General features: G+C 42.0%; 1 protein-coding gene across 2 annotated transcripts; it reads right to left on the bottom strand.

Annotated features, from left to right (window-relative positions):
- Window positions 1-2,322: 2,322 nt before the first annotated feature.
- On the bottom strand, window positions 2,323-24,407 carry IP6K2 (inositol hexakisphosphate kinase 2). 2 transcript variants are annotated; one of them, XM_068163753.1, is made up of 6 exons: window positions 24,320-24,407; window positions 9,345-9,641; window positions 6,961-7,183; window positions 5,936-6,111; window positions 4,506-4,681; window positions 2,323-3,107 (listed from the first exon to the last, which is right to left on the bottom strand). In XM_068163753.1, the coding sequence occupies exons 2-6, from the start codon at window positions 9,544-9,546 to the stop codon at window positions 2,610-2,612; spliced, it is 1,275 nt and encodes a 424-aa protein (XP_068019854.1). In that variant the 5' UTR covers window positions 9,547-9,641; window positions 24,320-24,407; the 3' UTR covers window positions 2,323-2,609. The 2 variants fall into 2 exon arrangements, with proteins under 2 accessions (XP_068019854.1, XP_068019855.1); XM_068163754.1 differs by lacking the exon at window positions 24,320-24,407 and having other exon boundaries at window positions 9,345-9,826.
- Window positions 24,408-25,641: the final 1,234 nt, after the last annotated feature.

Below are 25,641 nucleotides of genomic sequence, written 5' to 3'. Positions count from 1 at the left end.
CCACCCCCATGTGTTCCTGACCAGCACTTACACAATTGCCTTTCCACAAATACAAGGAACCGCTCCAAGGGATTTGTGCAGAACACCGTGGAAGGAAAACAAACCTGCTCTTGAGCTTGTGAGATAATGTGTCATTCAGAGGGACTTGCCATCTGGGTCACCCCCTCTTTAACCCTCAAAGGACAGAGTCTGGGGCAGGATGTCTGCAGTTTAGATCAACATGCATTTGAGGGAGATTTCTCTTCCTGACATTTTGCCTTTTCAGGTTTTAAAGCAACTAATAAAAAAGGTCCTCCCTGTCTCCACCCCCATCCTCACATTGCTGCAAGCCCAGGAAGCTCCCAACCACCATGTGGCTTTGCAGCACTGGCACAGCCTCTGCTAATCCTCAGACAATATTGGTAGAAGGATTGTAGTAGCACAGGCCAGGACCCATAGGGACCAGGTTTGCCTTCCTGCAGCAGCACTGATCCCACCTGGGGCTTCATTATTACACATGCACACCCCCCTTCTGCTCCAGGTCTGGCTGCTGATACCGCACTGGTCTGCGAGTACACCTAGACCCAAGCTTATGCCGCTGGCAGCATTACTGAGAAAGCAGCTCCCTGCCTGTACCCAGGACCCTGTTTGCAGGCAGCAAAACAAAGAGGACTTGTTCTGGAGGCAGCTTGCATCAGAGCAAACGCGATTGTTCTCCCCAGATTGTATGGATTCCCTCCAGAGTTCCTACGTAACACAAGTACATTAGAGGACTTTATCCCTGCTAATTTCAAAGTCAAATGGTCTATCAGATGAGTCTGCACAGGCAGGCTTATTCATACACAGCACCAGTGATAGGCGCCTGCCAAGAGGCTCGTCATCAGCTCCTTAATACAGGGCACCATATCCTCAGCAGGAGAAAAAGAGATAGAAATTGTCACCTTGTGGCCATGGCTCCTCTCCCTGTGCCAGGCACTCTGACTCACACCTTTGGAACATCTGGGGACAGCGGCAGGGAGCATCCTTGGTCGATGCCCAAAGTGTTTTGCAATTAGAAGTGCCAAGAATAGATAGCTCCATCCTGCTCAACATTTTACAGCCAGTGCCTGGAGCAGCTTAGGGGCAGCTCATAGGGTCCTCACCATCTGCACCCAGCGCCAGTCTCATAAAGCAACAAACAGCCAGTTAAGGACTGAGAAGCCTACTTCATGGGGAAAGCCCACACAGGCAGGCATAGTGAGGTGACTGAGATATTACAGCATCTGTTTAATACTGGCATCAGTTTGCACCTGAACACTGTAGAACAACTGAAAAAAAACCCAACCACAAGCTAATGTAGGAGCAAAGGTGAAACAAAATCTCTCCAAAAAGTACAAAAGAGCACAGGACAGCCACCAGAGAGATTTTGATCAGGAGAACTTGATAGAAACAGCTAGGGAATATGAAACTAAAAGCTCCAGGGCTATAGCTGATGGAAAAGGATGACCTTCCATTAGGGATCTTTCGCCTTTCCATCACAGCCCACCCCTCCTTTGCTAGGGACACCTGCAGGCAAAGATGGGTCAGTGGGATGATGAAAGCAGCACTTGCCCCCCCAAACTCTTCATTTCTACATACATTTGCAGTTTTATCCTGGGCAACTGTGCCAACACCCCCACACTTACCTCAGCACTTCTGCATGATCACAATGACTTTCAAGCTTCACAAAGTGGGGAAAGTAATTTATCTAAAAATTGTTAGGTAAATAGTGTTCCTCTTCAGAGAGCCACCAGTGGTTTGGAGTTACTCTCTGTTTCAGTTACTCACTGTTCTCTCACTTTCTGACATTTCCTTTCTGCCCATTTGTCCCAAGGAAGATTTTAAGCTGCTTAAGGATACCTTTCAGGCTCCACAGCTCTCCCCTAGTCACTGCCACTGCAGCTAATCCTAGATTAAAAATGCCAGCAGCTCTCTAGAACTGGGTTACATAGCACAAGATCTAGTTTACAAGAGCCTGAAACAGGAAATCGGTTTAGGAAATAAGAAATTTTAAGAGACTAAGTCCTCTCTTATCAGTCTGAGCATTGTGGCTAGAAGGCACCTCTGGAGGTCTCTCATCCAGCCTCCTGCAGGCCTCATTGCCTCAGCCTCTCCTCAAAGGGCAGGTGCTCCAGGCCATGGCCACTGTGGTGGCTCTCTGTTGGACTTGCTCATGGCTCTTGACAGGAGGCCCAGAAAAGAACTGCTACTCCACAGTCAGTGTGCCAAGGCAGGGAAGCCTTGCTGCTCATATGCTGCTTTTGCATTACAGCACTGGGAAGTTCTGAGCTCCACCTTTGTCACCAGCAACAGCAGAAACATGGCTTACAATGAACAAAAAGAATTTTATTGGAACGCATACACACAGGGATAACAGAGGTATCCAAGTAATCAAATATGGAATGTTTAAGAAAGTTAAAATAAATAAGGATACCAAGATTTGCCAGTGCTAGGTCCAGCACCAATGTAAGTAAATGCCCTCCAAACAAGTTTGACTCTGATGGGACCACTCCTCCAGAGCCTGTAAAGATTCCTACCACCAGAAAGTGGCCAATAATTTTGGAATACCAAGAGTCACAATAGTGCTTTCTACTCATGTGCAGTCACACTGTTTATTCACTGCTTTCGTCTCTTATTTCTTTAATAATATCTATTAAATTCTGAAGTCCAAAAACATAGCCCGTGTCTTGGCCCTCATGCACCACACTATCTTCTCCATAGTACTTGCAGGTCGTGTGGGCAAAGTCTATCATACGGACATCAACAGTACTAGCAGTCGGTTTGTAGGCATAGGCTCCTGCTGACTCATCTGAAGACTCCTCTGAAAGGTCCTCCAAGTCCTCTGGGTCCGAATCGACAGAAACTTCCTGTCTTTCCTTCCCATCATAAATGATCAGCAAGGAGCTCGAATAGAAGCGGTAAGACTCCTGTTTCTCTAGGACAGACTTGAGTTCAGTCAGTTTTTTGATAACGGACTCAAAGAGTTCCCTGCGCAGGTATTTGCCGTTATGAAAGAACTGGTAAAGTGCTTCTTTAAATCCTTGGACTGAGAGTTTTCTTCCATGGTATTTATTCATGAACATCAGCTGGCCAGTGCCTGCCTGGTAGACCTGTGTATAGGAACACAAGACAAGAGAAAATGAATAGTTAAAATGGCTGGTGATAGTGATAGTGATAAAGCCCTGAGGGAGAACACAAACATGCTACAGACACCTTTTATAAGGTGACTTAAGACTCACTTAAATTGCTCTTGTATAGTTTACAACTGCTAATGAGAGATCCAGCAGTGTCTGTGGAACTCTTGATACAAGGAGGAAATGGAAAATTCCTTCAGTTTAGATTTCCATCAGGAATGTAAGAATGAGTTTAAGTGAGATCAGGAAAACTGCATACAAGATCTCCAAAGTCAAGCTACAGCTTACAGTGTAGCCACTCACTCAGCCCCTGACCTGCCCCTGCTCACAAGCATACCAGCCGACTCCCACAGTGCTGGGCACTAAGTGACAGTAAACACTCCTATATAAAACCAAGGTGTGCTCCATTATCCCCTGCATCTAAAGACACCATAGGTACTCCCACAGGAAGACTCTTTCCTATCTATCTATACACCACACAGCTTAGTAATACCTAAACATCTGGGTCACATAAGAATTGCAGGTGCCTCCAAAGTTCCCCCTTGTTTTCCAGCACAGGTCTGTACTGGCAGGTGAACTCAATGAGCATGCCCAGCTCGCTTTGAATCCAGCACATAGTGCTTAGAAACACAGCCCCCACATTTCCCTCTCTGCCTTGTGCTTTTCCCCGAAGTTAAACAGTGATCTGAATACTAAACATGCCAACAATCATACTGTGGAACAAGTCCTAGCAAACACTGATGGCATTCCTGGAATCTATTGGATGGGAGGAAAGGCTTCAGAAAAGCCTTAAAAACAAACAAGCTGTTTCCCATTTGTCACTCTAGGAATGCAGAAACGTGTAAACAAAACACTCAGGTGAAAGTCCATGCAACTCTATCTCCTTATTTGACCACAAGTCTTATCAAGCCACTTCTTGTCTGCACTTTGCAGTAAGTCTACTTCAAGCAGTGAAGGATCTATGGCTTTTCAGGGCCTACAAGACAGAACTTATTGCTTCTTAATACTCTGGCAAATTTCCACAGATTACTCAGAATGCATGTACTGGCAGACTCCCCTTTCAGCTGTTTCCAATGCTATGCTGAAACGTTGATGGACTTAGTAATTTTACTACACAGTTTTAATTCGCTGCTACCGTGCAGGAGACTATTTTTATGCTCAGAAAACGCCTTCACTGACACAGAGCACATGCAGCAGGTTGCTTCTGCTGCCACCTTCAGCTGATAAGCAATACCCAAAAGCCTCATTGCTCTCACTGAAAGAAATAAAAGCGCAGCATTTCAAGAAGCAACATGTGGGAGGACTGCATTAGCTAACCCCCCCCCCCTCCCCCCAAGAAAAAACAGTGCAAGTCTGACACAGTTTTCCCCTCACCTGCATGCCACAAACTCGGACGCCAATGACAGCTGATGTACTCTGCTGACACTTGCGGATCTGATTGGCTTTCTTCTCTTCTGAAGCGTCATCTCCATGCTGCCGGGTTCCCATCTTAAGGTCCAACACACACGGTACTTCGTATCGAGATGTTAGGTTTTCCAGCAAAATGAATTCTGGTTAGTTAAGGAACAAGCTTCACAACGAGGCACACAGGTTTTAAAGCCACTATCACAGTCTTAACTTTAAGCATACCCAGTGTATCTTAGCCTATCCAAAATTACAGCTACCTAAATTGGTTTTTGCTGGTCTCTAGGGAACTCTACACAGGTGAATTTCCACATTAAATAATAATGAAAAACCACCCCAAACCAACCAACAAAAACACAAACCTACTAAAACCAAAGAAACAAGGTCACAGAAATATAATCCAGAAGTAGACATGGAATTATCAAGTGTTTCCTATTGAGTAAGGGATTTCTGGGGGTTGGGAAATGAAGATTCTGAGTGCTTCAGTTACGATTTAAAAAACAGAGAATCATTTTCACACCAGCTCTAAAACACAATTTAGGAGCACTTCAGAGCATCTGTAGAAAGTGTTCTGCAAATACCACACACTTCTAATTTAGGTAATGCAATAGTCATCTCCACTGAGATGGTGAGGATACCAGCCATTAAATGCTTTCCATTGTTTTGAACAGTCTATTAGAGATATTCTAGTAATCCATTCACCAAAACTCACACAAGAGGAATGTTTACCCAAGTATATAGATAGTACTATTTATATTTCCAGGATGTATCATTGCATCCAAGTCTGCATACAACAAGATCTTTTCTCCACAGAATGCAGAGAGTGGATTTGCCTACAGTTCCACAGCACAAGACCATGTGGTTCAGATTTCATGAACGTGGTCACTGTTGTTTCTTCTCATGCTCTAATCCTGCATGACAGTTTATATTCATCTTTTCTTTATCACAAAGGTTTACTAAATAGACTACTAAAACCAGACAGGTGAAAGCAGTTGAATATCCTCTATATTTAAGAAGCTTCTGAAACCAGAAAGATGCTTCTAGTTGTTAAGATAACCAACACCAAAACAGTGACTGAAAGTGACAAAACTCTTGTCCCTTGAAAGCTTTTGCTAGCAAATTGTTCATGTGGAACTGTAAAACCTGCCACTAATCCACACTCTGCAGATTTGAATTAAGTTATATGAATTTCCCAGCCTGGCTATTTTATTACATGCTGTAAAAGCCTGTGTTCTAGAAAGTGCTGGCAATCCCTTCAAAGTCACCAACTAGATCATGGCTTTAGAGTCTCTCTGGATTGCAATTAAGCCTGCTCTGTACTTTTAATCTGGCATCTTCAAGAAGTAAAAACCAAAGCACCACTCATTCCATTGTTAGGAGGCATTTTCAGGAAAGGATACTATATTGATTACGGTGTTTTGCATTTTCCTTCATCCGCTGCAACTGCTGCTGGTGACATTTCATGCTCCAAGGATTATGGTGTTTAAACTGTGAACTGACATTTCCTTTTTTCTCTACAGTATAATATAAGACTTCTGATTTCTTCAGCCACTCAAATTCTTCCTCCAATTTGTGACTAGAAAAAAGAGTGACACAGCAAATTAGAGGTCAAGTAGAAGAACAAGCACTTCAAAAGGGTTGTCAGTGCATTTAACTCCTATTACTTTGCTCACCTTCACTAAGAGTTGGTATAAGCTTTGTTTTGTTTAGTGCTCAAGTTGCCCATCAGTCATATTTCAACCTTTATAAAGCCACTTCCTTATTAACATGAACTGGCACATAGTCAAGTGTACTACAAAACATGTAATACTACTACTTATATATTCTTTACCTGTGTAACTTCTATAGAAGTCATGCAAGTAGCAGCAATATGCTCTAAGATTTATTCTTTGCTGAGGTCACTGTTTTTTGCATAATACATCACAGCACAAAGTGGGCACAATCAGCATTAATGAACAAGGGGGAAAATGTCACTAATAGGCATAAAGGAGGATTCATGCAATGGTATGTGGGTTTTTTGGCCTCGGCTTGTTTTGTGACTATCTTTTGTTCTGGGTTTTTTGGGTGGGGTTTTTTTTGTTTGTTTGTGGCTTTTTTTAAGCTTCAAAAATAACATTGGGAAACCTTTTTCAGCTCACCACAAGAAAAAAAAAAAAAACAACACAACACCAAAACATAACAAACCAACAAAAACCAACCCAAACAAACCAAAGCAAAAGAAAGCAATGACTCAACAGGCTTCTGGGCTGAGCACGTACTAATTTCACTACTGAACCTGTCTGCACTGAAGATGTCAGGAAAAGCAAATGAGAGAAGAAGAGAAAATGGAAGTTTAGAGCTCTGGAGAATTCTCTGGATCCAAATTTGACAGCATAAAACATTATGCTTCAGCATCCTGCACTCCAGGTCCAGCCAGCACGCTTACCTTTTCATTTTTTCCTCTTTCCTGTGCTGTCGGACCCATTCCTTAGATATCTTCTCATTTTCTAACAACATTGTCTTTTTGTTAGTCCATCGCAACAGCTTGCTTTTGGGTTCACAGTCAGAATTATCTAAGGTTTCTAAGTTATCGTGGTCCCCATTTAATGGATATGCTATTAGACATAAATTTCCATCTTCATCCTCTTCAAAGCTCACCGACACCACACCTGAAGAGAGAAAGGACACAAACAGTTATGAACTGCTGAAGTGACAAGCAAGCCTTAGAGAATGTACAGTATTACACTAAGAATATAGCAACTTTTAGTTTTTTCTCTTACCCTGGTCCTTAGTTTCTATCTTGCCACAGGCCAAAACTCATCTGCCAACCTAACAAATATCAAAAGATCTAGACAAAAATGACACCTCGCAAAAGACAATTTATCATATTGACAAAACAATGATACAAAAGGTTCTTTTTCTTTCTCTGATCAGTCAAGTAAGAATTAAATAATAACAGGAGACAATTTCAATTAACAAAAGCTTTTATTAATTTAAAAAAACCTAACTGGACTGACCCTAAGGGAGATGTAAAACATCTGTTAACATCTTGGCAGTGAAAAGTGACCTGCATACAAAAAAACTCACACCAAAAGCTACGTTTTGCATGACAGCAAAAGGAAAAAAAAACCAAAACCAAAAACACTTATCCAAACAAGATTTGGTTAATAGATGCCCAGGGGAAAAGATCTGCATGTAGAGCAAAACGAGAGAAGTGTAACATTACAACAGAAACTAGTCCAAAAGCTTCCACTTTGAATCACCACCTTTAATTATACACTTTCTTCTCCTTTTTGGAATATATTTTATTGATAATGGTTATGCAGCAATCTTGTGAAATAAGTAATAAAAATATGATACAGAACAAATCTGTTTGTGGTACAGAAACATGGTAGACTCTGAAAGCATTTTTTTTTATCCTCCCTTCAAGTGTCTCTAGAGCACTGCGTTGCATTTTAAGTGTCTTAGCAGAGCACTCTGACACAGATGCGCTCAGTACTGCCTTAGCAAGTTTCATGGTTAATGAAGACACCATAACAATTGTCTGAACTGGTTTTAAATTCATTTTGTAGTCCTCTCTCTTTATTCTCAAATCAGTTTGCACAGTTCTTGAAGCCCATCACTAGGCCAGAGGGGAGAGGTCTTGGTGAGAGATTGGTACTTCTGAGCTGGGCAGGCGGCTCCGAGACCTACAGTAGCAGGGGCAGGATGTGCAGAAGCTCTGACTGACAGTCCTGCTGCCAAAAGGAAAGGACAACAGGAAAAAAAAAGGGGAACCAGCTAGAAAATGGCCTTTGGCTTTATCCTGGAAAAAATAACAGAGACTGACCAAATGAAGCCCCTTGCCCCTAAATCCCTCCCCACGCTCCCCAGAAAGCCATATACACTAGTACAATTGTTCTATTACAATTTCAGAAGCATCATTCAAAGACCACATTTTCTTCCAGTCCAACAGAACTCGCAGCTAGAGATGTCAAAAAGTCTCTGTAAGCGTGCAGCGAGTATTAACTCTGAAACATCCCCTCTGAAGTCTTCTGCCAGCTTCACAAACATTAAGCATTACCTCATCACCCTTATGGTGGTTAAAATCAATGTGCTCTAAAAAGCAACTCCATTTTAAAAAGCATTTCAGACATATTTATTAATCATCAGGCAGTAGATGATGGAATAGCAGAGAGAAAGAAACGTGTTTCTGTTAGCTAGTGCAATTCTTCGGAGAACTGGAATTTCCACTCCTACATAACATCTGACTCAGCCTCAATCGTGGCTACTTGATCCTTGCCTACCTAAATGCCATGAATTTTCATTTCCTTAATGCCAAAAACACCATGGCAAATATTCAACCAGACACCTTACCAACATGTATTTATTGTGATCAAAATGAGAGCCAGAGGAAAAACCCAAACACAAGAGACCACAACTAAGCTTGCACAAAACACTGTTAACCAGTCTTACCAATTTCTTGTAAACAGACATTTAAACAAGTGGCAAAAAAAGTTATGTAGAAATCCACAAGAAAAAAAAAGGCAGCAGAGAACTACTGAAAGCATTCACAAGCTGTTAGCTACTTACCTGTGCCTAAGGGAGATACATGGGCTATCATCAGCAGAGCTGCTCTACTCTAATGCTGTTAGTCAGCCCCAACATCAACTTGGCAAGCATTTCCACCCTGCATCTCCACAGCCTGCCTCAGACAACATCAGAATACATGAAAAGAAAACCCCAAAATCTCTTCCACACAGAAGAGACTTCAGAGATAACAGAGCGCATAGCACACTTATGTTTACAAAAACAAGAAGCCCAACCCTGTTCTAAGGTTTGGTAACTTACCCTCATATTGTGGAGTGAATTTACGCATTTCTGTTGGGAGAGTCTCATAGAACTGGTGTTCCCTCTGAATAAGGGGTTTACAGATGGTCTTGTCATTAAACCGGAGGACACAGGAGTGTCCTCCAACCTGGTGAACAAAAGGCTCGAGCAGGACTCCCTTGGAATAGTGCTCCACTTCCATAGCTCCAAATGCTGGGCTCATCCTTGTAGCACATTAGACAGAAGGCGGCGACAGTCGTGAAGCAGTTCAGAGCCGCCAGCCTCCGAGATATGACGGTATTATTTCGGTTCAAAAGTCTGTTAAAAAATAAAACACAAGAGAGCACCCAGCCGTCAGTCTCGCCGCACGCGGAGGTCTGGGTAAGCAAGGTCGAGAGCTGGCGCCGCCGGCAAAGCGGCCTGGGGCTACAGCGAGCCGAGGGAAGCAGGGCGAGGCGGAACAACCGCCGCTCGCTTCACTGCGCGGCCGACTGAGGGTCCGCGCGGGGCGCCGGCAAACAGGTCGGCCGCGCCACGCCCTCTCCGGGCCTCAGCCAATGGGAGCCCTGTAGGGGCGGGGCGTACTGCTCCCCACGCTCGCCCCGCCCAGTCACGCGTGCGCACGGGCAGCGCTGAGAACGGGCAGGCAGAACGGGGACTACGGAGTACTGGAGGCTGCTCGGGCTGGGGTCGGGGTGGGTTTTCTTTTTCTAATTAAAACAATATTGAGGATAAATCCCGACGAGTTACACCAAACGTCTTCCAGCGTCTGTCCCAAAGCCAGACGCACTAGCGTTCCTAGCGATCCCGCCCTGGCTGAAGGCGAACAGCACATCCCGGGCCAGTCCCAGAAATTCGCAATTAACACGGCGTTTACAACTCCTGCCTTCCAGACAAGGGCAGCAACCACAGAAACCTGCCGATGTCCAGGCTGGACACTTATTTCACTGGTTTATTCATGATGATGTGTCAGGTATTTAAAATGTGACACAGACTCTAACTTTTCAGTTTAAACTACAACGCTAATTAGCCATTTTCCACGAACTGGTTTTTGCGCGAGCAGAGCAGAAGGCAGGCAGAGAGGGGTTCCATCGCCATCCAAAGGAACTGGTGTTGCACCCCTGTGGCTACACATACGGCCTCCAGTTTCACGCAGCTTGCACTTCAATATGCAAAGAAGCAAAGCTAAAGAACAAAACATAACTGTCTTGGTCTCTATCTTACAGCAAAACTTTAAGTTCAGTTGCTCTAATTTTAGACCCGAGCTTTAATCATTAACTTTTTGCAGCTAAAAACAACCTCATACTTATTTCGTCTGAAGATCATTACACTAACAATAATGCACTTAATACAAAGAGACTACAAAGTGTTCTAGGTCACCGGTCTATTTTTGTTTGTCCCTCTTAGATATTTAACAGCTTTACATTAACTGGAAACGCACAGACCCGCGGGCTTAGGGCTGTGGCACTTAACAGAACTACAACCGCCTACAGCATGCCCTGTACCTAAGGGCATTAATTGAATTAAACGACTAAACTGCTTAAAGAAACAACAGATCGATCCACTGAACTCCAGCTCCTGGAATGTTTACTGCACCTAAAGATAACAGATCAATAGTTTTACTCACTACACACCAGTTAGCTTTTTTTAAAAGAAAACAAGCACACACAAAGTAATACAGAAAACAAAACTCAGGTCACCTCGACAAGAGTATGTAAAATTTAATCTGGAGTTGTATTTCCCAGAATCAATACTCTCTTCTGAGCGTTTATTTGTATTTTAAGATTAGAGAAAATTAGTAAACTTTCAATCGCTATTTGTACTACTTTCCTGTACTTTTCATAATACAGTTACTGCATGCCCAGAGAAGTTTCTCATCTACCTCAATGTCAGCAACTCAACAACTTGCAGGCACACAGGTAAAAGCATCTCAAGTTCCCCTGAGGACACAAGCTATTTCCAAAAACCACTTAACAACAGCCAAGTTGATCCCTACTGTGGCGCCCAGGCAGTTGGACAGCTGCATATCTCAGCCTGACCTGAAACATCAGGATGTCCAACCCACCACTGTAGCTGCTGTAGTCAGAAGGTGGCACTGTCAATGCTCTACAGCCACATATTTGCTTGATGGCTCCCCACAGAACCACCAACTCTGTACAAGGCCACACTGCTCTCCACCTCAGATTCAATGCTGGCTTACCAGCAGATGTTTAACATACTTCAATCTTTCACCAAACACACACTTAGCAAGCCACATCAGTTCCTGAGTAAGCTGTGACTGAGAGTTGTTTCCATTTTCTATTAGAGAAATGTTAAGCATCAGTCTGTGTTTGTATAATGCACCAGTGATTTTACAAGTCTCGAGAGTTTTCATCATGATTTCCTAGAACCACCAACTGCAGTGTTCTGGAATGTCCTGGGGAAAGCCAGAAGAGTGACAGCTTCTACTTTGGATGCACAGTTACCTATGTAAAATATCCAGTGGTGACAGTACTCTACACTGGCAGAGGCACTTTTAAGAGCACCACAGCACATAAACAAGAGCCACTTTTTCCAAGACAGCATTACCACTCTGTGACTTCCTTCCTTGTTATCCCTGATGCCAACACACTGATTGGCAGCTGCAGCAATACAAACTATGCAAGTACTTTGCAACATCCCTTAGTTTCAAATACTTAGTTAAGTCAGGTCCTACTGCATTGGAGAAAAGTTGCATCAGGACCTCAGCCTTGTAAACATCTATGCTATAGGAATGACTCTATAGCAGAAGCACCTTCAACATGAACAATGTCACAACACCTTGTTAACCCAACACATCTTCAGGGAGCTCATTAATAGCAGCTCATCTTGTTTGCTTTCCCAATGCCAGTGGTCCAGCCAATACTTGCACATGGAGCACCACATTCACTCAACAATGAAACTGCAAGGCACAGGAACAGACAGTACTACTCATGCTACTTCACTGTTTCCTGGAAAAGTAAGATCTGGTAGCACATCACAGAGTAACTTCCCGTTCCAAGGGATAGCAAAGCAAGGTTTTTATTGCTCTGATAGTACAAAAATAGCATTTATTAAATATGTAGGCAGGGTTGGGCTTTTTTAAACAGAAAATGTAGTGAACATCTACATACAGTCATACACAGTGCACCCCATCTGTGTGACCAGGCAAACGTGCATCTACCAAAAGGAGAAATTCATGCAAGTTGCGTTTGCTGTGCCTGTATTATTAGTAAGCTCTCCTCCTGTTTTTATCTTCCAAAGCTCCAGTGTAACTCCCACATGTTCTGCTTCTACGAGACTTTCGTGGCAACAGGCCCCTGCTGAAAAAGCTGTATTCATACAGCTATGCAGCAGAAAACTGCATGCAAAAGGACTGCAGAACAGCGTCAGCAAGAAGTTCCTTGCTGTACAGCCTTCAAACAAACTTATTTGTGCTATTTACTGCCTTCTTATAACTTGAACAGAGTCACTATGCTCAAGAAGGCAAGAGCGAGCCCTCACAATTACATTTTAATGAACCCAGAGGTTTTAGCTTGCACTTTGAACAATTAATGTATTTTAGCATTTCAAGATAAGAAGCACTGTTTACCTAGTAAATTCGGTTTGTTTTCATCCAATAAATTTTGTCTCCCTTGCAAACAGTTTATGAGTAAGATCTTTTTGTCTGCTGCATGCTTTAACATTACCACTACAATCAATTAGGATTTGTTTGTCAGTTTGGCTCTACTTAACACTGGGAATCTTGCCACTCGGATTAACCACAGGACCTGGAGCACAATTGTAACGCCCATCAAAAAAGTTTTGCACTGCTTCATTTATAAATACTTTACTTCCATAACAATCTCATCAGGATGTCAAACTGGTGGCACGTCCTCAGAAATCCTAAGACTAATAGCTTCAAGTGGCATTGATGCTGACCAGCGTAAGCACAATGCGGTTCTTTACTGCCTTTCCTCTGATTCTACACCCAGTTTGTTTTCAATGCTCTTTGGGCAAGAAAGAGCCCAGAACAGCTGGTTTTAGGCAAATTTCCCAGATACTAAACACAGGCTCAGTGTACCCTGCCCTCTTCCTCCTAATGTGCTTTTCAGTGCCTTTGGCCAAGATCTTTTGTTCAAAGGACACATAAGCCAAAAAAAGCAGATGTACTATTCCTCCACATGTAAAGTATTTTAAGAGAAAAATATGACATAACTTGAAGAAAGCAAATAAAAACTCGTCTAGACACAATAACAATGGCTTGAGCAATGTCATTCTTACAGTCATCAGCAAAAGATATTTAAAACCTAAATCTGAAAAAAAGAAGTGACATACACAGACATCTCATTCTCATTCATGTGTGACAATGACCACTGAAAATGTATCACAATGAGCTCATCTTTTCAGACCTTTAATATTAATCTCAGGTGATGGTATTCTTTGGAAGGTATTCCATGTCATTAGATTCTTACTTCCCATGTATAATTGTATTAGCAAACATATTCTCTGGTGAGAACAGCTCTCAATTAAGCAGCAGCTCTGTCCTTCATAACCATCTTTAGGAATAACACCTTTTGCCAAAACTCTGCAATAGCAGAATTATTTATGCAGAACTACCTTAACTAATCTGTTAAAACTTGAGTCTCTCAAGTGTATGCTTTTTACTTTGCATCTTCAGTACCTGCACCTTCAAATAGCCATAAATCAGCTTTACACTGACAGAAATAGCAAGGCAGCAAAGCTTTCTGCTTGTTCTTTCCTCAGTTCACTGGGTAGTTCAAAGAGAAAGCTAAAGCAGAGTTACCTGCAGAGCACAGCTGCTGCAGGTCACTATCAGTCCACCTAACCCTGCAAAGCTAATCCTTTTCTTTAGCTTCCAAGGAAATGGAAGAATGGCACAGCCAGCCAACAGGAGGAGAAAAAAAAATATAAATAATAAAAAATAAGAGTATCAGTGACCTATTAGAGATGCCAAGGAGAAAAAAGTTTCAATGCAAAGATTGCTCAGGAGGAAATGAGTATCAGCTGAGAAATGACAGAGGAATTGCAAGTATCAATGGATTAAGCATATGGTCTGGTTGTGAGAACCTGTTTTGTGGACAAAACTGAAGTCATTACATTCTGGCAAAAAGAACAATCCTTCATGACTGAAGCAGAATATACTTGATACTTTACAAACAGCAAGGCACCTTACTTGAATCCAAGAACACAAAGTACAAAGTGGAAGATACATCAGAATATTAAAAACATTAGATATGTTAAACATGCTCAGGATCAAAGGTCTTGCACAATTTGTGATTTTAATGAAGCCCCATGTCATTCCTCCACATATAACACTATTTTATTAGCAAATTCGTCCAGTTCATCATCAGTGAGGAATTGCTTCTAACACTCACTTTAGCTGCTGCTTAGCTCATGAACTGAAGTTACTCTGGTGTGTTCTGCTCCAGAAGTTCTTAAGCATAGAACAGAAATACTCACATCCTCTAGTGTCCAATTAGCTGCCTAAAAACAGTATTGGAAATACAAAATTACATTTTAAAGATTAGCTGCACAGAGATTTGGGAACAAACCCTGTGCAACAGATGTTCTTAATTCTTACCAGCAAGACGACCTCTGCATTCATTTATCACAACTGTTTTAACGGATTCCTCCAAACACAACCTAAGTCCCACAGTCGGATGCTTTTGTAGTCTTTTGTATCTCAGACTGTAACATAATCAATTTTAAGTAATAAAAACTATGCTTTGTAGCTTTTAAATCTCGTTAAGGTTACTACCTATGCAGAGCCTTGCATAATAATGTGCCTCTAAGAGTCTATGGTTCAGGAAAAAGCCTTAGGAGCAGACAAATTCCATAGGATTACAGGGAGCAAACATGTATTCTGGTAACTAATCTTAAGGGAAAAATTTATCTTCAATACAAGAGTGCATGGACATCATCAAGATAAACAAAAAATTGTCTCCTAAACAGCAAGTATTGCAAATCTAATACAGCAGACTTAAGAGCTTTCAACATCAGAGTGGGAAGGGGGGCTGTGCCACAGCATCAAGTAGGGATCACTTGATGAAGAAGATATCACACAGGCAAGCATACTGCTTTTCAATTGTCCCATTTTCTGTTCTCACTAAATGTAAAATAATATGACAGAAGGCAGCAAGGTGGTGAGCTATTAATTTCTGTGCAAGTCAAGGTCACCTAGGCACTTCTGTTACAAAATCAATTTATCAATCACAGAGTTATCTCTGCATGACTTCCCCTCAGAGATGAGTAAGCATGAGGTTTGCAAAAATAGTCATCAGGAACATTTGCAAATCCAAGAGTAAAATACCAACTTTTCTACACCTACATATTGAGATGACATGTGCATTTCCTTTCCAAACAGAAATACTTTTACTATAACCTTCACTGGTTAACCTTGAATGAAGGTGATGGGAGTCAGGCAGTATAGCCATGAGCATCATAAGCACCTACAGATACAAAGAGCCAAAACAAAAATTCTTCCTGCTGAATGTAAGGCTAGACCAGTGAAAGAAACCAACTGCTTGTTAAAAGCATTGATACAACGTAATTTTGCCTTTTACTAAGGGGCTGGTGAATGCAGAACCAAATTGCTGTAGTCTGGAAAAAGGAAAGAACTTCAGATAAAAATGGAAAAAAAACCCAACCCAACCAACAAACAAAAAACTCCAAACAAAATGAACCAGCCAACCAACAAACCCCTCTACCTTTAATTATTTTACTTAATCACACATACCAGACTGAATCTAGAAATCCATAATTATAAACTAACTCATGCACAAAGTTGCCACAAAACGTGTTTGCAAACCCCTTTGGGAATGTGACAGAGGGATAGCAGTCTTGGCCTATCAAGGTAGAGAAGCAACCCTATTTTTAACACCACACTGTGAACAAACATTCCCAACAATAAAGAATGCATGCTTAATATTGGGTGGAAAGTATCTATTCATCAGGTCAATAAATTAAAGTAGCAGCCCTTGCTCTCCTCCACACAAGTTACACCAACTCCCTGTATCAAATTCCATACATTTTCCCTGCTGTATTATTGGAGGAATTTACCAATAAAACTAAAGAATATCCACTGGCATTAGATGTAAAGAAAATTATGCTCCGTGATGGAGCTTATCTGTTCCTGGCATACGACAAGCAAAATGCAACTGAAATACTTGGGGTTTTAAAAAAAAGTTCAAACATTTTTGTAAATATTTAACAGTTTAACATATCTTCAAAATTACTAAACCATTTTAAAAGTCTTTAGCCAATTTAAAACTGCAGAAAAGCCTCCTGAAATGTCCTAGGTTCTTCCGAGGAACACAGGTCAGGTATTTCACACCTGAAAGTACTAGTCCTCTAGGTTTTTCCCCCTCAACTGAAAGGAGTGTCCTCCCTACTCTAGTCATGAGGTCTGTGGTGACAGGTTGGACTTGATGATCTTTGAGGTCTCTTCCAACTGTAGGAATACTGAAACATTGAAAAATACTGAGTAAGGATAGCCCAACACTGGTTGCAATGGCAAAGGACTCAAGTGCTACACTCAAGATCCTGTTCTGCTGTGAACTTCACAACAGTTTAAACCAGCACCCTTAGAGAGCCTTTTTTTTTTTTTTTTTGTGGTAACAAAGCATTAAGCCTTTTCTATCTGCTAAGAACTTTGTCTAGACTGTGGAAAGACATTGCACTGAGATGCTAAAAAATCTACAGAAAGATGCACTCTTTTAGCACATTTTTTTTTTTAAACCAGCAGTATGTTTATTCTATCTCCTTTTATTCTCTAAACATAAAGTGCTAGTTTTGTCTTCCTTCAAATATAACCCAAACAATTACTACCAGAAATAAACACTGCCACACAGGTTAGGCCGTGTTTCCATCTTAAATTTAACATAGCTGCAAAACTACCTCTTGCAGCAAAGACCAAAAAGGCTTTGGAACACAACTTTAGAAACTGAATTAAGAATTATGGAACATTAAGCATAAGAAGAGAGCAAACTATAAACCAAAAACATCTGAAGTTGCATAACATTCTGTTATTGTTCATGCACAATCATTATCCCTATCTTCCTTAAATCAGCTCTACCATTACCAGGAGATACCCAGTTTCCCAATCCTTTTGTCTGGAAAAGCAAGGCAAGTAACCAAGGCAGTCTCCAAGAGCTTCTAGCTCTTTCTTAACAGAAGCATGCACAGCAATTACAATTTCTTAAACCCTCACAAGGAGTTTATGTGCTCAGTAGAACTATTATTTCAAGATCCCAAAAGCAACAGCTTTCAGATTTACCTACACCTTTTGAAATCTGTGAGGTTAACACCTACCAAACTCTTGAGAAATGCGGGAACTTTACCTCTCAAGGAAAACTATTTTATCTCCCTAGAACAAAATTAAAACCAAGTTACAGGTTACTAAGCATATCCAGCCAGAAAGAAACATGCAGTTCTGACCCATGCAGATTTTCCAGGGATTGTGTAATTTAAGAACCAGCCTCTTTTTTTCAAGTGAAAATGCCATGGAAACTTAAGAAACCTGAACCACAAAACCTAAGCTACTTAAAACTTCCTATTTAGAAACTGATCCATCTTAAAACAGTATTCTGGCACCAGTGGCTAAAACCACCAGTTGCTATAAGACGACAATACTGTCCTTTGTCGAGGAGAAACCAAAATAGCATTCAGCCTTTAATCTTCTGAAAAAATGACAGCAAGAGTTGAATTGTGTGGACTACACACATGAAAGTGTTACTTAAGATACAAAAAACAAACCAACAAACAAAACCCCACCACATAAATTCAGGCTATGCTTTTCTCATCATCATGAATTTAGCAGTCTGGGAACTGTATTTCTAGCCACTCAATAAAAGAACATGGTATTGTTGTGACTGGCCCTTGAGTTCTGAGCCATCGGCCATAAGTTGCTCAAGAGGACAACTGTCAAGTCCTGTTCAAAGGTCATATTCAATTAACTACACAAAGATTTTCTCTCTCTGTATTCCCCCTTCAGAAATCCCAATCCCTAATTTATTTTTTTTAATAATAAGCACTACTGGCCCTCACAACAAGGTTGCTAAATTTAAGCATACTCAAATCCCACTATCCAGCCTAACTCCTTGAACAATAATTTCCAGAGAAGCATAAAGCAAAGATTATCTGTAAGTAAACCACTACAAGAAGGATGGCACCCAAAACACATGGTTACGTATTTCATGCATCCCATTTATCTGTATTTTAATCTACACCATAAGCATACACCACATGAAGTTTTTAACCAGTTCCTACAAAAGGGACTAAAATAGCTCAGAAGGATGTACTCAGATGTGAAATGACCATCTACACTTTTGACCGAAATTTTTCAAGCGTAGGTTGCAAGATTTTACTTCTGATTATCATGACAGATGAGCTGTTTGAGAGCAAGAACTCAAATTTCATCAGACACATTTATGACCTCTTTTGAAACAAACCATTTTGAACTATGGAAAACATCTCACATCAGGTAAAACAACCCATACTCACATCTTAAAAGGGAAGAATTTATGACCTCTATGTACTCTTTTCCTAGAAATCGAGTTATGAAATAACTTGGTCTTAGACCTTGAACATACAGCTCCTTCTGGGATGTCTGAGCAATTATAGAAATTCAAACCCCAAAAAATACCAAATAATTCCACTGTGCTTCTTGCTAAACTGCAGCAGACCGGACATGAGCAAGTAAAGACAGGAGAGGAGTCTTACAAGGTAGAGTTTGATGTGGGACAACAAAACCAAGGGGAAAGTCACCAACGTTTCCCTTCGTAAATGTAATTCATTTCAAGCACAGTGTCTACCTAGCAAGGACCTTCTGTACATTTGCATGATACTTCAAAAATGCTATATTAAAAAAAGAAAGAAATTATTTATGTATTTCATGTTTCATCTTCCAGTGATCTCATTGTACACCATCTGGGGCCAATTACGGGCCCACTGTAATAATCACTGTCAAAGAATTAATCCATTTTGATCTCATACCATTTACATCTTCAAGCAGTAGTATAAAGCCATATGAAAAAAAACCCCAAACTATCAATTTTAGAAGTGTACAAAAGGAATGCCTGCAAAGCTCTCATCCCCTAGCAGGCTGCAATACATTTAATGGTGCAAAAGCTAGCTGGTTTTACCAGCAAGGTAGTGGGACAACTTTAGTTTATCTTGAACAGATTCCTAGTTCCAGTGCTAGTTATATCAGTGCAAACAGATCCACCCATCAATTTAACCTATCTCCAGTTAAATTGAGTCCCTCTTCTGAAAGAGCTAACACCTTAGAGACATCATTATGACGACTATCACGTCAGCAGTTTCACTTCTCATCTTTGTAAAAAGGAATTACATTAACTTAATTGACACCATAAAAAAATAAAAATCTATTGCCATCACACTGCTCCACATACCCAAAACATCACTAAATTACTCTTCTTTTTTATTTTGTTTTTCAGAAAAGAGAGAGAGATGAAAAAAGAAAAGAACAAATGTTAAAAGAAAAAGGTCATCTTCAATAAGCATGAAATTAGGCACCAGCCACAATTCCTGATAAGGTTTCAGGCACTGTAGAAAATTTCTGCATCACAGCACTGAACAACAATTTGGGTATGCTCAAAGCCCCTTGTGCTTCAAGAAAATAAAATCAACATTTTTGCTGTGATCATTCTAGTACAGATTCTGGCATAAATATCCCCAAGCCCCTGCTTCTTTTAAGTATGATTTTCTGACAAAAAATAGCTAAGTAATTGTATGTTCTGTCCTCAAGCTTCCTCAGTACAAATCCCAACCATCTGCAGCATCGTTACCCAGTTTCTGCAAATAATCTAATTATTTTCTTTCTTCCAGTTCCTGCCAACTTTTTGGATGTTAACAGAGCAGTATAGAAGACAGGCACCACAAAGAGACAGTACAGCTGACAGGCTACAGTGAGAATTCTGTACTTATGTGTTCTGTTTGGGCTGTTAACCGGCTGATGAGCTCATACACAGCTCCAAAGCAGCCACTGCTTGTGCTGCCTCTTGCTCAACCATTCATCATTCCACAAGCACAGTTTGTCTTCATCAGTGGTCAAAACCATTTAATGAGCAAGCCCTTGTTTTTCCAGTAAAACAATGCAAAACTGGGCACTAACTGCTTCCTATTACCTCCAACAGACAATCCTCCATATGAACCAACAATCCAGACACAGAGGCATCAAAGGCAGCAGGTTAATATCTGATGACCAGCAGAGTGAACAAGTACTTTCTGTACTATTAAAAAGACTACTACTACACAGCTCATCTTTGAGACAGTCAGCACTTCAAAGATTTAGTGCTACACAAACAAAAAAGATGCAGATTTCACCTTCTAAACTCTCAGTTAAACACAACCAATGTTAGAACTTCATTGGAACAAACAATTTTTCTTCCAGTCTTCCAGCATTTCAGACTTAGCAGAAGGAGAAATTCCTCCTTACAGCACATGATACTATGTCAGACAGTTTTTGCAAAAAGGAAGAAAAAAAATGTTTTGTAGCAAAATAGTTATTATCAAAGCCCCCAAAATAACATTCTAATGATGTATTTCTAACAAAAGCTATAGAAACACATACCTGCCATTATACCTCAAAAATATAAAATGCAGCCTCTTAATATTTGACAGCTGCCCCTACGTTGTTGCACAGATACAATAACCTTGCACAAGACAAAGCCAGATAGAAAGAATTAGTGAGAGGAAAAATCCTTTCCCTGCAATGGAAAATTTTCATCTCTTCAAGCAAAGCACAGAGATGCTCAGCTGGACCTGCGTTGCCTGGAGACCAGTTGCAGCTTCTTGCCAACAGGGACGAGCTAAGCATCAGCAAATTCAACAGCTGATAAACGGATGAACTGAATTAAAGACAGCAAGTTTTTTCCACACACCAGTGTTAAAAAAACCAATCTCACAGCTTTCAGATAATGGTTCTACCCCGTGCTGACTAGACACATAAGAGTTATTTTGAATGTAAAACCTCAGCCTGAAAAAGCTCAGACTCCACTGTACTTTTACCTTCACACTTTGAGGCATAGCTCTAGCAGTAGACTGCATTTCAGTTAAGATGTTTAGTCACAATTTAATTTCATTTGATGTGAAATTCAAATTTTTTTTAATATGATCCTACCCATTAAACAGTTTTGTATTTAAGCACTGGTGCAGAAATATTAAGGAAGCCAGTGAACTGCATCAAAAAACACGCAGCTACACCTCATTTTAGGATTAAAAATCACATTAAATCATGCTTCACTTCTAAACCCTGCCTTTGCACCTACCCCTTCCTAACCAAGACAGCACCAGAAGCATTAGTAAGGAGAGACTTGTTTTGCCTATTCTAGATCCAGAACAGCTCCCAACCACAGTCAGACACCAACTTGACTGCTGGACCTGACTTCTCAGAGAAGCACCTCAGCTGTTTTCCAATTTCCAAACACCTTCAGAAAAGAATCATGAAAAATAAATGACGTTTAATCCTAGTGGCTCCAGAATTTCCCCAGACCTTATTCAATTCAGTTCACTGGAAGTATTTAGATAGAAAAGAATCAAAGGTTTTAAAGTGAGTTCCATTGAATTTACCCCTTTAGATACAAGATCCTTGCAGAATTTATGTCACTAGTCAAGCAGGTCTTCCACCATCAATCTGACAGCATATACTTCCTGCCTCCACCTACTTCTACAAGGGCAGACATTTGCATCCTTAGCATCACAGCTGACAGACTGCTTAATACCTCAAGGTTGACACCCTTCCCATACCCTTAAAAAAATAATTCCCAAAATACCTTCCTATCTTTCTCAGCTGATCAGAGATTGATTAAAGTACCACCATACCAATGACATAGCTGGAAATCAATCCACTGACAGGCAGCAAAGCTTTCTTCTTTAACAACTTTTGTCATCCTGTTTTGCTGGGTTTTTTTCAAAACCACATGCCTGACAAGTCTGAAGTCTTCCTCACAAGCAACTGGTAGGGAAAGAATTTTTAAGAGCACAAAGTCCAGCATTCATATGACTAGCCACCATCCGTTCTTCCAGCTCCTTCCCAAGAAACCATACCTCACGGTTATGACAGCTCTAACCCACTCTTCCTCAAGAAGAAACTGCAGCATGATGATTACATTACTTGTATAACCAAAGTACCACAGATTATCACTTCAGAAGTGTATAAGCAGCAAAGGCAGAAAAGGTAGGAAAACAGCTTTTCACTTAAATGAATTTACATTTGTGAAAAGCTACCTGGCCAAATTTTCCCAAACAAGTACATATAAAGGACAGTAAACCTTTCCTGAAATCCTTCCTGTGGCCAGAAGACACACTTCTGAGTACCTCTGATTACTCTTTCCTGAGTAAATTTTCCTGAATTCTCCCAACTGAATCATTGAGTTCTTCCTCATTTAATAACATACTTTGATGAAGGAAAAAATGCAAGCTGGAAGATGCTCAACAGGCCAAATGTAAACAAATTAATCAATCCATTATAAAAATTAGTCCAAAAAAATGTATCTATGTATATATAAACCCCGCTTCTGCTCCTTAATGTTATCATAAATCCTGAAAATACACAAATTCATTTCAACTTAAATACAATTTTCCATTTTACAAATACCTCTTATCTCTTGTAAGTGTAGTTATGGGCAAAGATGACAATTCTTAAGACAATTTAAAAGTCAAAAGAACTCTGACTTTGTTGTTCTCAGGTGTCCAATTTGAATCGTTCTACTCTCACTTCACTGTTACATGTTGAATGAGGACCAATAACATCTCATCTGACTGAAAAGTTAAACATCAGTTTTAACGTTTGAGGACTAAATATCAAAGCTGAATTCTAATTATAGTATTTGATGCAGAACTACCCCTTCAGATGCTCGAGTCTAAACAAGCCTGTGGGCACTGGATGCATTTATTAAAAACCTGAGTATACAGAATGCATACAGCACTGTGTCAAGAAAAAAAGGCCAGAAGCAGCGGCAATTAAATTCCACCATATACCAGGAAAGGTATCAGTGGTAAACACGCGTGCTTTCCCCAGTGCAATTAAGGCCAAGGGCATATGAGGGTGTAACTATTTGTTATTCTATCAACAATGATAGCATTTATTTTCTTAAGTTGAATGCCGATTTCCAAAGCCTCCACCGTGTTTTTTATTTAAGAGCCTGAGGTCCTCAACCCACGGTACAAGATCTGTGATGCCGAAACCAGCTCGTAACAAGCCATCACCCAGTATTTCCGTTTTACACTGGAAAAGGGTAGTCGTGAGCAGCACGTCCAATTACGCAACGCATCCCGAAGCGACAGCCGCCAAACCTGCAGCACATCCATCGCTCCCGCAAAACGGAAAACCAGGCAGATGAGAAATGCTGAGTAACTCCTAGGGGCGACAACCTGCCCCGGAGTCACCGAGCTACGTAAGGCGGCATAGCTGCGCCCCCCCACCCCGCCCCCAGGGCTGAGCCAGGGCCAGAGCTGCCGAAAGCATCCCGCCCCGGTAATCCCCACCGCGGCCTTGCGCAGCCCCGCGGGGAAGGCAAATCTCGGCAGAAAGCAGAACGCAGGGTACGAACAGGCAAGCTTCGTGAACGTTGCCGTCCACTCTCCATCCCAGACCAAACCCGCATCCCCCCGAGATGATGCCTGGCCAGAACCCTGCTTCCTCTTCCCCGAGAGGAAGGCTGGGCAATGCCCCTCCCTCTGCCGCCGCCCTACGTCCGAGGCTGCCACAGAGCATCCTCAGCGGGTAGTCGGGCAGCAGCTCCCCTCTGCCTCTTCCAGGCCAGGCACCGGCCTCTCGTGGCGGGCGGACCTGGGACCTGCAGAAGCAGGGCCCCACCGTGCCTCAAAAGCAAGCGGCAGCCCCCGATCAGCACACCCCCTCCCCTCCCCCCCGAACCGACCTCCCCAAGGTGGCGTGGGAGGGCGGCGGCTCTCGGTTCTGAGAGAGCCCAAGGCGCCAAGCGGGCCGGAGAGCTGCGGCACGAGCCCGTTACCTGTTCTCAGGGCAGAGCCGATTGCAGCTTCGCTTCTTTTGTTCCTTAGGAGTCAAAATGGCGGCGCGGAGCCGGTCCTCCCCCTCCCCAAGCCCAGCACGCTCCGCCCACCCGCCCGCCTCTCTATTGGCTCGGTCCTCACCCCGCGCGTTGATTGGGCGGCCGCCAGCGCCGCTGTTGCTAGGGGGAGCGGAGGAGAAGCGAGGTGCCGCCGGCCTGGGAAGCGCTTGGTCCCGCAAAGTGTGTGCGGTCTGGTCTGCAGCTCAGCTTGTCTGCGCACCCCTTCCACGGAATCCTGGAGCCAGCCTGCTCCGTAGGTTGTGTTTAGGAAGCAGGACCACAGGGAGAAGCAGTCCCTCTGTGGCTCCTAGTCTCAGCACAGGACCTGCCTCAGCTTAGAAAGGCATACGTAAGACATGGGCTCCCCCTTTGTGAGGCACACGAAGGATGTGGTCTTTTCCTTTGTGAATTGAGTATCTCTGCCTCAGCTGACCCTGCCACGCATATCCTCAGGCTTTAAACTGCAACACTCAGCCTGATGCAGGGCAGGTTGGGTTTCCTCTTCCTGTGACCTGAACAGTCTTTTGGAATTACACCTCCTTAACTTGGCAGGCTGCAGCATCCACATATGATAGGGTTCTAGTTAATGTTGTCTCAGTGCCTGCTCGCAAACAGCTTCTCTCTGTTGGTGTACAATGTATGCCGACAGTTATGATGTGACTGGGACTCCAGGGGCCCTTTGGCCATGTACCCCACTGAAGAGCTAGGTGAAAAGCATCTGTCTGGTCTTTGCAGCAGAGGAGGCTCACGGAGGGACATACACCTGAGTTCACCCATTGGCTCTGCATTTCTATGCCACCTAAAATCCCATCGAGGTGTACACAGCTCCAAGTCCCAGCAGCAACCCCTACTCAGCTTTACCCTGAATGACTTCCCAGAGCCTTGTGGCCTAATGTTTTAAATGCCATTGCAGTTGTCAGGGTTTGCATGCAAGCCCACAAATGTGCCAGTAACAACAGAGTCACCATCATTCTAAGGAAAAAGACTGAATAATAAGATGAATGCAGTTTAAATTACTAAGCAACAGTCTCTCTGGCAATGAACTTAATAATGCTCTGCAATCTATTCAATCTATTTAATCACACTAATGAGACAGAACTCCACTTAGATACAAATTACTCTGCATTTCATTTAAATAAAGGTCAGAGAGCTAAAAGCCACACAAGCCACCACAATTCTACTGTGCAACACACCCAGCAAAAGGCATTCTTTGTTTCCAGAAGGGACCCAGCCTTTCTGGCCATGATCTGCCAAGGCAGGGC

This window comes from Melanerpes formicivorus, unplaced genomic scaffold (genome assembly GCF_026170545.1).
Source record: "Melanerpes formicivorus ecotype bairdi unplaced genomic scaffold, bMelFor1.0.p_v2 SCAF_74, whole genome shotgun sequence".
NCBI classification, from domain to species: domain Eukaryota; kingdom Metazoa; phylum Chordata; class Aves; order Piciformes; family Picidae; genus Melanerpes; species Melanerpes formicivorus.
The sequence above is the reverse complement of the archived record's forward strand: the minus strand, read 5'-3'. Positions and strand labels throughout refer to the sequence as shown.